Consider the following 17,315-nt stretch of genomic DNA (forward strand, 5'->3'; position numbering starts at 1 on the left):
CTCCCACCACCACCCTATTGCTCTCAGTGGCTAGGCACAGGCTGCCTCTTCAAGGGCAATATCTGTCAAATGATTCCCTTGTGAAATTAAGACAGAGGCCATGAAGGAGGAGAGAGAGGGTAAAAGGGAGGTTGAAGGCTCATGGGGGCTGGGGGGGAGGGGAGAACTGGAAAATGGGGATGTGACAGAGGAAATTCTAAAGTCAGGTGGAGACCTTCCTCTCGACAAACTCTGAGGAGAAAGCACGCTTGACAGCAAGTGCCAAGAGATAGAAGATGATGCTTGAGGTTTTGGAGCAAAAAGGCAATAAGGGTTGACACACACAACAAACGAAATGCGATCATTGGAACAATTGAAATGACTTGGGAAGACTATATCAGGGGTGCCAAACTTATTTTTTGCGTGGGCCACATTTGAGTTAAAGTTTCCCTTGGAGGGCCGTTACGACAAGCCATATAAAAAGTCGACAATTACGGTTTATTCAACTATTCAACTGACAAGAAAACACTTACAATATGTCTTGTTATTTATTACATATGAGAATTTTAAATTTTGGTCGAGATTTTAGCAAGCATCATGGAAGTTGGCATGTTTAATTTGATTTCACGGGCCAGAGAAAATGACGTGTCGGACCACATCTGGCCCCCGGGGCCTTGAGTTTAACACCCGTGGACTACATTTTATTTTGGTTTTATAAAACGTGGAATTTAATGTTGCTGGTGGGGTGGGGGTGAGGGGGGGGTATTGTTTTTAATCAACTCAATATCCTCAACCCTTGTAAGAAAAAAAAGTAGGTTCTTGGCCACAAATTGATTTGATTTCAGGCAGCAACGAGACATCAAATATTGTTTGCTTGTTGGCTTCTGTTTCACTTTTGCTTCTTTCCTTCTGAGGAGCTCACCCGGGCCATCTGTTATTGGATGATTTGCACTGTGCACACACACACATCATTTTGACTATGACTCACCCTTCTGACATGATCAGAAACACATCTGTACGAGTTCGTCTTTAAAAGTCCATCTTGAAAATAGAAAGGAATTAGCGCTCCAACCGAAATCAAATGTTTGAGTATTTCAGATCTTCTCGTGAGGGAATTCCCAACGTTCAGGCTGCATTTGTAATACCCCACCCCCCCAAAAAAAAAAAATCAAAGAAGGTGAGCGCATGTCGAATTTAAATAAGTCCATTTCACCAATCCATTCAAAATATTACACGGCAATTACAAAAAAGAAAATGATTTCAAAGGACTGCAACTGAAAAACAAAGGAAGCCCATTTTAGCTGATTCGAGGAATAATTGTTTTTTTTTTTTTCTACCTTGACAGTGGTTTTAAAAATGGTGTAGTGCAGGATTGGGCGGCAATGTGGCCCTGATTCAAAACTCACTCACCAGGTCACATTCCCTGCCGTGCTCGCAGCAAGGACAGCGCCATCTCCTGATGGTTTCTTATATTACAGTTGGGGAACAAAGGGCCTCTGCTCCATCCTGCATCACAACCGGGCGCTTTCCTCTCACTGCCAACGCACATATATATTTTTTTTTTTCCTTGCTGTCTGCTCACTTCACATAATGAATTGCTGACATAGAATCAAATATCAAGATCAAATATCTCAATTATCGGAGGCTCACCAATAGGTGCACCCCGTGAGCTTAAATTTACAGCCTCATTCCGTAAATGTCTGAAATCAAATTAACTTTTAAAAGGGAGTCATCTGTGGCTTTGGAGCGGGGAGATTGAAGCCCCCCTCTCTCCTAACACACGCACACACCTCATAATGAGAAGCCATTATTAGGCCTGTGATTGCAGTCCGGGTGCAGATATTAAAAGTGGCAGGAGAGGCAATAACAGTGCAATGTCTAATACCCTTGTAGGTATGTCATATATTTTAAGACAGCTGCTCTGCTATTTATAATTAATAGCAATTTAGCCCCCCTGCCCCCCTTCCGATAAAAACTAGATAGCAGAGAACAGCAAGATGGGGTTTTTTTTCCCCTTTTTTTCCTTTTTTTTTAAACTGCAGATTCCGAATTTATGTCATAAGCGCTATTGTGTTTTGGAGTGGGTGGTCCAATATAAACACCACAAAGCCCATGTGCTTGTTCTGTTTGTTTTGCCCACAACGTGATTCCTCTTTTGAGTCGGTGTAAAAATAACACCAGAAATGAAGTTGGCCTCTGAAGACACATGAATAAAAATAATCTGTCTTTATTTCTCATGCCTCCCGGCCATAAATCACTCCCTCCACCAAATGACAGTCTTATAGGCGGCGTATCACTGTGGCAAACAGCTCTATCTTATAATAGCCATGTAGCACAGAGCAATATTATCTGCTGGGGTGCATTGGCGGGTGCGTGCGTGTGTGTTTGTCAGCGCCGTGCCCTGCGGCGTTAGCCAGATTACACCGGGCCCAGCGACAGTCCTATAATAAAACTTGGCCATTAAATCATATCAGCATGGCTTTTTATATCCCAACACCTCAGCGTCGACGCTGTGAAAGTGTCGATCACACCGAAGAGTGCGCGTGCGTTTGATGTGCCGGGGAGGCGCGCGCGCGTGTGTGTGTGTGTGTGTGTGTGTGTGTGTGTTTTCAAGCGAAAGTTGCTGCCTTTTGAGCCTCATGCCTCGCCATCACACACCGCTGCATCTTCCTCTTTTTTTATTAGATCAGCCACGCGCCGCTGTCACCTCTCCTTTCTCCGGGCTTACATCACACACACGCGCACACGTCCACTGACTCGAGACCTCGGCGAGGACGTTCTGCTTGGTTAGCTGGTGTTCGCTTCATCATATCGGGCATCCGGGATGACTTTCCATCTCCAGTCAGTGTGAATAGGCAAACGCCTCTGATACTGATATGAGTGATGAATCAGTGTGTGTGTGTGTGTGTGTGTGTGTGTGTGTGTGTGTGTGTGTGTGTCTGGGTGTGCTTATTCGTAGATGGAATTAAGATGTGATTTGATGTTGGCGCTCTCATTTGCCGCACTTCCGTCTCCTTATCAAAGGGTTTCCAAATGTTATGATAAAAAGGAGCCTCTAAAAGATCCCATTTTTACTGCAATTAAAATGCTCCTTCTCTGAGCCCAAGGTTGCCGTCATTTGGATTACAATCAAACCAAATGAAATTAGAAGAATAACTCCCTCATAAGAATGTTTTATTTCCAGATAGCCATTATCCAAACCGCTACATCCTCACAATGGTCGAATTACAAAAAAATTCTTGAACACGTTTTAGCCTGCAGTTGTCATTTACCGAGACAGGAAAATGATATTAAAAGTGTATCTGGTGTGGATTCATCCTCCTTGTGTGTAGCCTCTTCCCAATCCGAGTTGTCATGTCATGTTTGTCATCTCTGATGGATGATGTTGGGGTCTCACAGAGGGAGTGTTAAAGAAACAATCCCACGCTAGCACACAGCAGAGCAACTCAAATTCATTTGGACAAAATTGACTGACATGTTTTTGTTCATCAACATTTTGTACGCTATCTTCTCGAGGGGGAGGATATGCAGGCATCTCACTTGACTGCGTAATGCTTGCAGTGACATTTATTCTCGTGTGTATGAATTTTTAGATGCCAATCTTAAACCCGCAAGTGTGTCGTCACGTGAAACTGTGCATCAGTGTAACATTTTGTTATGTACAACCAAACTTATGACAAAACAAATGACAGGAACTGTACCAAATACACTCGATGTCCCCAAATCTGCCTTATAATCACGCTCACGTTGGATTCACTCTCATATGAATTGACAACACTGGAGATCAATTGATTGCATTTGTCGTTTGAGAAATGATTCTGATTTTCAATCAAAATTGAACATTAGTATTTCGGGTGTTCAATATCAATTTTGACCGATGCCAGTATGAGTGTTCACTCTTGAGTTCTCAGCGATACTGAGTAGTGATATCACCAATACTTTTCATACACTGAGGGGAAAAAATGGTGCTCTAGATGCATTTTTGAAGTCGATTTATAGTCCACTTCAAAAAAAAATGTGTCTTGATCCAGATGATTTTATTTTGTGCAGCCACTTGACCAAATAAAATGGAATAAATTGAACACGCCATTTTCTTTCCCAATGTACACAAAATTTCATTTCGTACAATGACAGTTCATGGCGAATGACTTTTTATTTCTACTTTTATCTCAAATTCTTTTCCCACGTCAAATTTTATTCAGAGAGTATCATTGGCTAGTAGTGGCAGCCTTTACATGAAATAAGACCGATATCGGCCCGCCACGGATACCTGGTATCAGCGTTCACTCTTCCCGTCGTTATTTAATTTTTCATGACGTGAATGGTACGCTCCACAACCAAATCCAAATAGTGCGCATCTCCTCAATCATATTATGTCTTTTCATTCCCCGTGAACCAAGAAGCGGGCTGCTAACTAACAAACACGACGAAATTAAACACATTTTTCCTTGAACAAGCTTGAGTGAAGGTTTACATTCTAGTTCTAAGGATGGATGGAAATAAAGCTTTTGAGGGGAGGCCAATGTACCTCAAGATTTATCTTTGATCCTTAAGACACCGGTGTTGACTTAGTTCCGTTTCCAAAATGATGATACATTTTCCACTTTCAGATAACACAACCGAGTGATCCACACAGTGGGATTTAATTGAAATTTGTAATTGCGTTGTTCTCCCTGCTGGTTTTAATGTACAGACAGATTTCCTGCCATTCACACAACCAAACCTACAGTGTGCGGTTATACACAGACATGCTGTGCAAGCGCGCGCGCACACACACACACATACACACACACACACACTCACAAAATCAACTGTTGGATAGGCGCAGACACATATCCAAAGTGACGCCGGAACATGCTGCACATACAAAAGCAATACACACGAAGACAGACAGCCTGATAGACAAGCAGACGTGTGCGCACTTGCACACAACCGTACACAGCATCCCCACGTCTCGGTTAATCCAAGCTGTCAGTCAGTGCTTAAGGGCCTGCATGCCGCTGTTTGATTGTAATTGCAAAAAAAAAAAAAAAAACAAACCCGGAGACAGTCGAGGGAGAGCCGAGGCTGTCAATAGAAGTGGCGTGTAGGAGACGGATTCCTCCCGCCTTACCCACAATGCTCAGCACGCCATGTGACTTGATGTCACAGGTTTGTCTCATGCATAGCTAATGGCGGCTCACTGGAGAGGGCGGGCTTCTGTCTGCCACTTTCCAACATTTTTTTTTTTTTTTTTTTATCTTGAGCTAAATTCCAGACAAATGAGATTTTGCTGGAGGTGCTGTGCGGAGCAAGGCCATTGTCTGAGTGTCTGTCTTTAATAAGAAATAAATAAAGTAAAATCTCACATGCTGTTCAAGACCCAGTTCTTTTTTTTTTTTTTTTATCCGCCCCTCCCCACCCACTTCTTTCTTTCCTCCTGCAGCTCCATCTGTCTTCTAATTTAAGTTGGGTGCCGTAATAACTAAAAGTGAATTATTTTAATGAAGAAGAAGGGGGGGAGGAAAGGAGAAGAGGGCAAGGGCATCCAGTCACACTGAGGAGCAAGAAATTGGAAAAAGGGGGGAAGAAACAGTTGGTGGGTGGTGGGGCGGGGGGGGGGGCAGTTTTTCCAATTAAGAAATATTTTTTGTTTTGTTCCCATACTCATGGCCAGTCAGTCCCATTTGCTTTGTTGAGTGTGTGATGAATTGCAGCCCTCCACTGCTTCCCCCTCCGTCTTTGTTGTGGTGAACCTCCGACTGTTTGTATCTCCAACTTGCGCAGTGAATTCTCCCTGCCTGTTTACCAAGCAGGCTTCTGTTTGAACTGGAAGAGAGAAATGGCTTTTTGAAAAGTCTCTTTGATGGCGAGCCTAATTTGTTTTCACTATTTAAAAAGTTAGTTTGAACACTCACAACTGCGGAATGACACCGGTGCTGTACTGGGATGGCTGCGTGCGTGTGTGTAGATTTTGTGATTTATTGACGTCATAAATCGGTCATTCTCCGTTCAATTATTATCAACTTTAAATGTTTCGACACTGTTGTAGAAATGAAGGCCCGACTGATTTGATGTTTTGAAGTTGATGCAGATTTCAGTATGTAATATAAAATTCTGACAACAGTTATCGGTCGATTAATTGAAAAAATATGTCACAAATTAAATGTTTAATTTTTTTTTTTTTTTTATCGACAAGACAAAGAAAAATCAGTTGCCTTTTTGCAGATTTTTTTTTCTGTTCTAAAATACATAATGGATGAAATGACTTATTATTTTTGGTCCTGCAACACTTACAAAAAACAGATATGAATCATAGGGAGAACATTTGACTCTTTTCAAACACTTTCTTCTTTAGTATTTGTTTAAATTTATAACAAAAAGAAAAATTGGTAGTTTTTTTGGGGGGGGAAAGGGGTTATTGTCATTATCTCTTTCTTATGCCGTAATGTATTCATTTCTTTAAAAAAAAGGAAATATTTTTGCAGATTTTCAAAAAGCTAAGGACTAATTAATGGGCCTCGCCTTCAACGAAATACTGCATTGTTGTCATGGGTTCTGCTCTGCACGCACCCTTAAAACCACCGGGTTAAAAATAACCCAAGGTTTATTTTGAAGCCACACTGGATTATTTTTAACCCAACAGATTTAAGGATTTACTTTCCTGCTCTATAATTACAGTTCGTCCCATGTACAACGTCACTTACTTCAACAGTATGAAGACAAAATATTCGTGCAGACAATCAGTTTCATTTTTATGCTGGTTGAAGGTCATATTCAGAGTCGGTCATTAATTTTCATTTTTTTGGGTCCCCCCCCCACGTGCGCAGATCGTGACAAGCTATGTCTCAGAATTCCACCGATCACATTATTGATCAGCGGTGGGAGCTGATGGATTACCGAGGCGGACAGGCTGACAGGCATGTCCAGTGGGGGCAGTGGGGGGGGGTTAGCAGCACTCCAGTCAAGCCGACTCTCCCTCTTCCCTTTCCTCCGCTCTCTCTGTCTGATCAGTCATTTTGACAGTGATACATACGTCTCTGTAGCACGAGGTTGGCTGGCTGACAAGAAATGCCACAGATCCCCAGAGAGTCATGGAATGAGGGATTAAACAGAGAAAGGCACCCCCTGAAAAAAAGGAAATCGATATTTCCTCCTCCTGCGGTGGGAAATGTTCAAAGATACTCTTGATTTTTTTTTTTTTTTTTAGGCATTTTCAAAGTGTTTAGTATCCAGATAAAACAGTTTGAAACGTTCATATCGCGGTTAAAATGAGCATTTAGTATTACCACAACATCTAGGAAAGGAAAAAAAATGTCAGCTGCTTAACATTGCAGAAGGTTTTGTTTTGAATCCAGAAAATATCAAATCAGCAGCTATGCACTCTTTGCACATTTGAAATTGTAAACAGCAGTATCCAAAAATCAATGTTCTTCCATGCAAGAGCCTGACAGCAATTTTTTTTCTGGTCTAAATCGTTGGATGAGTTTGTGATAAACCCATAAATCTGCAGAAATTACGAAGTGAGCATTTGTTAAAAACTTCATGATCTGGATAATGTCGCAGGCAACAGAACAGCAGCAAATATGCACTTTCGAAATACGACTTATACACGTCCTCATTCACGTGACGAAAAGAAGACGGGCTGCAGGGCAAGTATTCGGCCGAGTTTGTGCACCGCAAAGATGCTAAACCAAAGACGGATCCGATCTGTGTGATGCCATTACGTCATATTGTATTATATTCCCTTTAGCGTAGCTCCATCTAGTGGATGCATAACACAACCACAGCCGCTATTGTAGCTTCTATTCTATGCGCCTTATAATGCTGCGTGCCCACTATTTGAAAACAGTTTTAATATCGGCCATTTATTGAAGGTATGCATCATAATCCGAAGCGCTTTGTAGTGCAGAAAATACGGGAGTCTCAGAGCTTTAAGTACGTACGGTATTACCGATAAATCATACTCCTTGCTATATGAAAACAGTTTTAAAATCGGCCATTTATTGAAGGTACGCTTCATAATCCGAAGCGCTTTGTCGTGCAGAAAATACGGGAGTCTCAGAGCTTTAAGTACGGCATTACCGATAAATCATACTCCTTGAAACTGTTTTAAATTTGATTGAAGATAAATCGTAGCTGATATGAAGTGCAAACATCTTATCCCGAGTTTGTGCCCTTAAAATGTAAAAAAATATATCCTGTTTCTACTTTAAATCAATAGTTTCACCTCCTTGGCTATCCTTGGCTGCCTTGCCACCACTAAGCTACCTTGGAGACTGAAAAATAGCCACTTCGGAGAAGAGGCTGGCATGTGTTATCGTGGGCATTGAACAGTCCATCCCCCCTCTCTCTCTCTCTCTCTCTCTCTCTCTCTCTCTCTCTCTCTCTCTCTCTCTCTCTCTCTCGCCTTCCCTTTCTCAGTTCATCCTTTTATTCGCCATGTTCAGAGGATGCCACCAAAGCCTCTGAGGAACAGGAACTTAGAGTGTATTAAAGCAAATGTTGTCTCACAAAAAAAAAAAAAAAACGGTCATTCTCCTTCATTCTCCTTTGAGGAGGAAATCCAAAGGCTATGCAGGAACTGTGCTTCAAAGCTGCCCGGAAAACTTCTCATGAAATGACTTTGATTGTCTGCTTCTAAAAGGGACCAGTGGGGGAATTTTGCCCCTAGTGTGTCTGCAGCCTTTCTTTGTGTTCCTGGGCTGTGACTAACTTTCCGCTTTGTTGTGTATTTAAGAGTCATGGTTTATATGGCTTTAGACTTTCAAAGCATTTTCTGTAAGAGGCAATTGGGACTTTTAGGCATCGAGTGAATGACAAGAGTCAACGACAACGGCTGCGCAAGTGGAGAAGTTTTCAGCTAAACCTTCCCCGGTTTCATGTAAATTGCATTTTGCTGTGCATTCGATCGCATGTTAGTTTGGCACTTTTATTTTTATTTTTTATTTTTTTAATAAACACCTGATGTCCTACTGAATGTAATCGACACCATTTTTTTTTTTTTAATCCAGGTGTTTGACAGGCAGTGTTTGGCTGTTTCTGCACTTGCTGGAAATCATTGCCATGCTGTCTGCATGCCCCACTGTGTATTATACACAAATCGTCTACAGAAAAAAAAAAAATCCTCAAAATTATTTAAGATTTTTTTTTTTTTCCTGAAGCAAAGAGTTTGAGAACTGTGCAAATGTGATGCCATTATGAAATACTTTTTTTTTTCCATTACTTCTGGCAATCTTCAACTTTTGAAGACAATTTTCAAAACCGCAATATTGAAGTGAATGTCATTTTTCATGCATTAATGCTTTTTTTTTATTGAAACGGAGAGCGACGTGAATATTATACGGAGTGAACCGTGACAGTCTTTGACTTTTCCAAATATTCGGATTGCTTGTAGAGAAATCCAAGAGACGGTACAAAGGAGGACGAGAGTGTACATAAGAAGGGAGCAGAAGTTAGATTGCGTGTTTAAATGTATTAGTTTGAAGTTAAGACTGCAGTCAGATGGACTGTCTCTCTCTCACACACACACACACACACACACACACACACACACACACACACACACACACACACACACACGCCAAAGTATCCAACCTCCCCCCTTGCTCCTCCAAACGGCCCTGTCGGTGCGCCAGGGTCGGTGATTACCGACACTCTCACCCAATTATGGGCTGATTATTCCGCTGCACTCTAATTGACTGGGGAGATATGCAAATGGGTGTCATTTGGGATGATAAAGGATGCGGGCGCTGGATGCCCCTTTGCATTATTTAGCCTCGGCTGTACGCGGCGTGAAGGATGTGGCGTGTGCGTTAATTGCCGAGAAGAGAGAGGTTAAGTTAAACGAGCAGCTGAATTAGAAATGAGGAATTTGGGCTCTTTATATTTTTCTCCTTTCCTTCCATCTCCATCTCACGCATTAGATGTTTGCATCGTTTGTGGAGTTCTCTGGGGTGAGTGGGGGAGGCACGGAGTGGGTGGCTGGATGCCGCTATATGCTGCAGTGCCACAAATCAACACAACAAAACATCACCGGATAAAATGCAAGTGTGAAGGATTTTTGACGAATGAGAAGGCATGATTCAGAAAATTAGTTAACTTGTCGTTAAATGATCACATCCAAACTGAACATACTGCATGCTGTACGATGTCAGAGGGAGAGGTTGGTTGGTTTGGCGTGGTCCATTGGCTAAAAAAAAAGGCTGCTACGAGCTACTCGGCATTTAATCCGGAAAAATCAGAAGAACTAATCTCTTTGGTGTGGAGTTAAGCAACACCAGATTTGAGTGTCTTTGCAGTTTCGGGGCCCCACGCATGTGCCTTTCAAAGTAGCCTACTCTGTAACACACTTTACAAGAGGCTTACGTGGCTTGAGACTTATCACTCCGCTAGCCCGCTATCTTACTGCAAACATTAACGTCTCATGCCAAGAAGTTACTGTTACTATTATAAACAGATTATCTCAGTCTGTCCAAATCCGGAGTCCAAACAAATGTTTGACCCCCTCCAACAGCATTTCTTGACATTTTAGTTGATGTTTGGTTTTCTCCTGCAGATGCTGTGCTATTGTGAAGAGATTGTTTGGGTTTTGTGAGCCGGAATGCAAAACAAAAGTTCACTTTTTTTACTAACAAAAAAAAAGACCAACTTCATACTGCCTGCCCTTTTGACGTCTATAACTGTCAATGGCGGTGAAGGAGCTCACGCTGAGGTTGTGATATTCCATTTTTTTTCACAAAAACAGAGAGGAGCCAACAATGTGAAACAGATCCTTTTGGTGTGTCTCTTTTTGTTTTTAGTTTTTGTTTGAGTTGAGGTGTGCAGGAGATAGGCCACATTAATAGTGTAAAATAGTTTTGGAATGATCTACCTTGGTCTCTTTGTTTTATATCACAAACAAATTTGGCATATGAACAAGGACGTGTCGACTTTTTATATCCCTATATGAGATGATATATACATCCGGAAGCATCGTAGCATTGTGCTGTAAATTGTCAAACACATGCACGCACGCACTCTTTTTTTTAACAAGTTTAATAAGCATCAGTAGTTACCCGTATCACCTCCAATTGTTTCACAACAAAACAGCTGAATGGCATTCAAACATAAATTTGTAGATAATGTGAAAGCGATGTTAAAATGCCATCCAGTTCCTTTTTTTCCTCTGTTTTTCAACTTAATAGCACTTAGTGAAGGCGAGTTCAGTTGCTGCTCTACAGGGGTGTTGCATTAAAAACCTCCTTATACACACATACACACACACACACACACACACACACACACACACACACACACATTAAGAAGTCCATTCGGATTCATTTGCATGGCCTTTTATTTGGATTTTGCCTCAGACGACAGTTGTGGGGGGGGAAGGATGAATAAACATCTTTATGTAATAGCCTTTCCCCTCAGTCTCCACAGCACCGTAAAGATGGAAAGCGCGGCGTCCGGAGCCGACAAATGTGTGCATTGCTGCAATGAGCAGAGTTGTCCCTCAGGCCTACCAACCATAGCTAGTGGACTTAATTACAGTTCACATCATCATATTTACCCAGAGAACGGAAACAACGAATAAAGCTCACCTCTGTATGCACAGAGGTCTTATTTCTGTACGTATATTGAGTACCACAGTGTATATGTAACACTAATGTGCTTTTTATTTTGATCCAGACAAAACAGGTCCTATGGATACATAAAAAGAAATCAGTAATAATCGAAACTCTGGAAAAGTTCTCTTCCATCGCTGCAGTGGAAGGCAACGCACGGCTTAAAAGAATGACATCGACTTTTAATAACTAATAGAATGACAATTATAGCATTTCATACTTGGATGGAAATTATTTGCCGTCAATGATTGCTTCAAGCCCAAGGATCTCATATTCCTCATCCGTGGCGACTTTTTGACCAGGCATTCACAGCAACCACCTTCGCTTTCTGCTTTTACGTCTTCAGAAAGGGCAACTCATACTCTATTGCGGTGGTCTCCAACATGGTGCCCGTGGGCCCCCAAGGACGACATGAGTAGCCTGAAGGCCTGTCCTATAAATAATCGCTCGCCAATGATGGAACATAATTTTCTGGGAATGTTGTAGAATTGATCATTTCAAAAAAATAATGTGAGAAAACCTATTTCATAAAGTGCGTGTCAAACCGGTAGCCCTTCGCATGAATCTGTACGCAAGAAGTAACTCTCACGTTCCAAAAGGTCGGTGGCCCCTGCTCTATTGGGCTGAGATCAGGTGCGCTCATGTGGCTACTGGAAAATGTTCCATTGATTTCCATTCAATTGGTCTCACTTTGTTTAAGACAACTAGAATGGATGACGGCGGAATCCTTTTCCGCTGTCATGGTCAAAATTCTTCTGGACCAATACTACACATTTGTCTTTGGCACCGCAAAACATAAATTGTGCAATATGCATCGAAATCCTCAACTGCATGGCACAGAGATCTGTCATCCATCGCCCTCCACATACTGGTACTTGCGCATACACACACACACACACACACACACACACACACACACACACACACACACACACACACACACACACACACACACACACGTCTCATCGCACTCAAGTCTCATCTGTCCCCCTTGGCTGCATCAGTAGCCAGGCATGTCTCACTGTGACAGCCCAGCCACATTGTGTGTCTGTCACACACACACACACACACACACACACACACACACACACACACACACACACACACACACACACACATAAAGGCATTGTAGACAGGTGCCAATGCCAGCAAGGTGAAGGGTCACGAGCAACTGCCTCTCCAATGTTGTGTGAAATGTGCCGATTGAAGTCTCGGGCCATTATGTACACACTTTGTGTGTGTGCTCGCGTGTGTGTATATGAGTGGGCGGTGGCCATCTCAAAGTAACTTATTATCACCTCAATATTTTTCTTATTATGACAATTACATGCTCCAGGAGTGAATTAAGCGGTACAGGACGCCAAGCAGGAGAGGTTGACAGCTATTTGGAGACTCAATACACAGAGCAATTTGCAGCCGAGAGCCAAACAAATTGGATTTGGGCCACTTTGGATCGCGGCTGCCGATTGTGGGTGTGTTTGGATGCTGCAACCACATGTCTGTTTGGATGGTTAGCTGGCTGGCTCGCCGGCTGGCTTGTGTGACTGCAGTAGACACAAAACTCTGTGGCCCGTGACTTGGATTCAATGTAAAGTACAGGAAGAGTGTGGGTGGGAAAACATTAAACTAAAGAAGCGTTGTATTTTTTTTTTTTTTTAATGGTGGTGTTTCACTATTGTGATGGGTGGATTTGAAATGGGCATTTATATAGTCAAAGGGTGTTAAGGTTTACCACCCTTTCATTGTATTAGTGCTGCTACTTTTTTGGTCTTGGGCCACACAGCTGTGCTCAAGTGTGTGTTTAATCCAAACGAGACACTAAACAAATTACTGATACGCATTTTACCACCCCTAAACTGCCAGTGAAAAAAGCTGGCAACAGCACCCAATTAGGCGAAATGCAATTATTCCCATCCATTCACATAATGAGCCCATGGGTTAACAACTTAGCTGCTCATCACGCTAGCTCGTGGTTACTGTCTTTGGAAAAGCCATCACCATGGACACGCTGGCTGTCATGGTAACCTGTGTTGTGTAGAGCAGCATGCTGCTCATTGGAAAACTACATTCCGGTCCGTTTGGGAGGCTGCTCGCTCCGCCGGACTACTAGGTGACCTGATTGGCTCGAACAGGAAGTGGTAACGAGGGTGAGGCAGGAAGATAAGTGAGCGGGTGCCCCACATGTTCAGTAGAGCAAGGTTAGATGATGCCAGACTACTGGCTGCCAGACTACTTATCATAGTGGCATGATGGGAAACAAAAGCTTTGTGTTTCGCTGTTGACAACAAGCAGACACCGACCAACAGGCACTTCTGTTAAAACCGAAACAACATGGCTCCACGAATACACAAAAAATCCTTGTGTTGAATCACAGCCAATGCCTCACGTTAATTCAAGGGAGTTGGAAACCTCTCACAACTGATTGTTACTGATGGGTAAACTTAAAAAAAAAACAACAATTTTTTTTAATAACACATACCATGTTTATTTATTTTTTACTTTGTTCATTCATTCATTTTCCAATCCGCTTATCCTCACAAGGCTCACGGGGGGTGCCGTAGCTTATCCCAGCTGTCTTTGGGCAGTAGGCAGGGGACACCCTGAACCAGTTGCCAGCCAATCGCAGGGCACACAGAGACGACCAACCATCCGCACTCACACTGACACCTAGGAATAATTTAGATTGTTCCATTAACCTGTCATGCATGTTGTTGGAATGTGGGAGGAAACCGGAGTACCCGGAGAAAACCCACGCACACACGGGGAGAACATGCAAACTCCTCACAAGAAGGCCGGAGCCTTTTATTTTATTTTTTTTTAAGGATAATTTTTATGAATGAACAGTTATGATTGCAGCGAATTTTCACATCTCCCTCCGTCCTCGGTGTGGTGTGTCTAAATGCTCACTTCTCCCCTACTTCTCTTTCTGTGTCATAAAATATTAACAATTACCCACTTAGGGCAAGGTTGTTTTGTCACATGATGTTGTTTCATGGTCTAAAATGATAGGCGATGATGCACGTGCAATCGCGATCGAGGCCTTTTCTTCCATTTTGTGAGAGGCGGAGCTGTTTCTCAACGTTATTCATAGAGCATTTTAAAAACAACCATTGCTGCATTGAAAGTGCTGTACGTGGAGTTAAAAAAAAAATTGTGATACGATAAAAAAGAAAGTTGCAATTTTTGTTGCTTAAAACCCTTTCAGGGATAGAGGTTATTATAGTGGACAGCTTATCATGTTACCAGGTTACAGGGTGCATGAAAGGGTTAGAGTTGTTCGACTGTACAGCATGTTTGTGCATATGTACAGTAAGCACGCAAGCGTAGCAAGGAGGATGGAGAGAAGGAGAAACTGTGATTTTAGAGAAAACGGGATGACAAACTGATGCTGGCCGGTGTCACCTTTGTGGGCACGTGTGTCAGATGGGATCCGACAGAAGGGTCACCGAGCTTGTTTGTGTAGCGGGTCGCATCAGCTGGCATCCACCCGCGACTCTTCCACTTCCTCCCTCAGCGAGTACTCACCAGCAAACCGAGGGTCACTCACAGGTGATTTCCTCCTCATTTTCGAGATACAGCTCAGGCTCAGCTGCCGGTCGGAAAATGTGTGTGTGTTTCAAATGCGTGTATGTGTGTGTGTGTATGAATGACAGAGAGTGTGTTTAGGGGCCAGCCGACAAATCTCATCTCATCCAGGCTTCATTCACATTCTTGCTGTTCTGTTGCCTCGCACCTTCCACGCGCTTAAGCAACTTCGTGTTCCTTCAGCAGTATTAATGGGGAATCCCTGGATCGAGATAAAAGCACGACTTAGAACAAATACACACGCCCGCGCGCGCCCACACTAACACGGTGCGTTCTGTATTTTCCCGATATAATGAAATAAGTTTCAATTATTTCATATCTAGCATCTTTATACTGTATTCTGTAAGCATATATATTTTTTATGTTGGTTTTAATCGTATGAAATGTAACATTTTGACGTTTTGTAGGCTTTTAATCTTTTTCAAGCTATTATACCGGACGAAAGAGTTAACTTGTATGCAAAAAAAAAAAAAAAATATTTTCCCGATATAATGAAATAAGTTTCAGTTATTTCATATCTAGCATCTTTATACTGTATCCTGTAAGCGTATATATTTTTTATGTTGTTTTTAATCGTATGAAATGTAACATTTTGACGTTTTGTAGGCTGTTAATCTTTTTTCAAGCTATTATACCGGACGGAAGAGTTAACTTGTATGCAAAAAAAAAAAAAAGTGTGTTTTCAACATGAATGATGCTTCAGCAATTAAGGTGGATAAAACTCAAAATGTAGAAAACTGTTGATTTCATTGCATGTATTAATTTTGGGGAGACATCTTTTGAGATGGGCAACTCCAGTTTTTTGACAGAGCACAAAAGGAACCACAACAAAGAGTGCTGCCTCCAAAGAATGAAAAAAGTAGCATAGAACACCTTTGTTGTCACTGTGTGGTGCATATTGCGCAACGTTGAGGTTACGTAGATATAAGAGACAACCAATAATAAAATAATGATGACAAGCATATACAGTAGCCGACAACTAACTGCAGGATGAAGTTAAATGTTCCCATGTGAGCACAGCTCTGTGACGGTGTGGCCAACATCATCCCCTCATCAAACCTCGTTCACCGCCTCACCTTTCCAGTGGAAATGTTTCATGTGCTGTCGTGCGTAAGGTCCATTCGAAGTCTATCAATCGGGCGATGTTGTGGCCATTTACGGTCATCCATTTTTATTTTCCCCATGGTCGCTTCACCTCCAGTTGATGTTTTTGTCCTCTTTTCCAGGATCTGTCTGGCTCCATAGATGACCTCCCCACGGGGACAGAGGCTGGTCTGGGATCAGCTGTCAGCAGCAGTAGTAACCAAGGAGAGCAAGCAGGCGCCGCCACCCAGAGACAGTCACCTTTCTCTCCCCACGCCTCGCCACACCTTCACAGCCAGAGGAGCGGACCTTCACCCTCCCCTGTGGGCTCACCTGCAGGCTCCACTCAGTCCCAACAGTCTCGTTCAGGCTCCGGGCCCATATCTCCTGCCAGCGGCCCGACTGCTGGCGCCAACACACCTGGTAGGGCTCCCGAACTCACACCTCAGTCCAGTTAAAGTTGCCATTTGTAGCGCGGCATGTTTGTTTGATCATTACAAACTTGACGCAGAAAGATTTTACTCTCTCAACAGAAATCGGAGATGTCAAAAGAAACCATTTTGTATCATATTAACCCTTTCATGCACCCTCTAACTCAGCGATCCCCAACCTTTTTTGCCTCACGGATCAGTTTAATGTCAGACAATATTTTCAGGGACCGGCCTTTAAGGTGTGACGGGTAAATACAACCAAATAATATGATATGACATGCATGAAAACTGTGGTATTTTTGGAACATAATAATAAACACGAATCATGACACGAGGTACGTCCTATCTGGCCACAACACTCTCTGTTTGCTATGGTGCCTTCAAAATAAGATATGCCTCAAATACAAATATTATGCAGACTGGGCTTGGCGCGTGGGAATCTCCCGTTGAGATAAATCCATTTCTTAAGTAGGACTCCTCATACTGTCTTGTTAAATGTAGCCTTCTTTTTCTTGAAAGTCGTAGACTCCTCTTCTGTCTCCCGGCTGGGCCTTTTCCTCTTCCCAAAGAAACTTTCCAAAGACGTTTGGTTGTTTTCTCATTTTGCTAGCTCCTGGGTTTCATTTTAGCGGTAACCTATCACGTGACG

At 42.5% G+C, this 17,315-nt stretch overlaps 1 protein-coding gene across 2 annotated transcripts in view; it reads left to right on the plus strand.

Annotated features, from left to right (window-relative positions):
• The window catches only part of LOC109516012 (AT-rich interactive domain-containing protein 1B-like), a 72,102-nt gene extending 55,352 nt beyond the window's left edge, over nt 1–16,750 (plus strand). For both annotated transcript variants that reach the window (XM_019870164.1, XM_019870165.1), the window contains exon 3: nt 16,379–16,750. In XM_019870164.1, the coding sequence (XP_019725723.1) occupies nt 16,379–16,693 (315 nt within the window). In that variant the 3' untranslated portion in view covers nt 16,694–16,750. The remainder of the gene's footprint in view (nt 1–16,378) is intronic.
• The last annotated feature ends 565 nt before the right edge of the window (nt 16,751–17,315 follow it).

Source organism: Hippocampus comes, unplaced genomic scaffold (genome assembly GCF_001891065.2).
Source record: "Hippocampus comes isolate QL1 unplaced genomic scaffold, H_comes_QL1_v1.1 scaffold43, whole genome shotgun sequence".
Classification (NCBI taxonomy): Eukaryota; Metazoa; Chordata; class Actinopteri; order Syngnathiformes; family Syngnathidae; genus Hippocampus; species Hippocampus comes.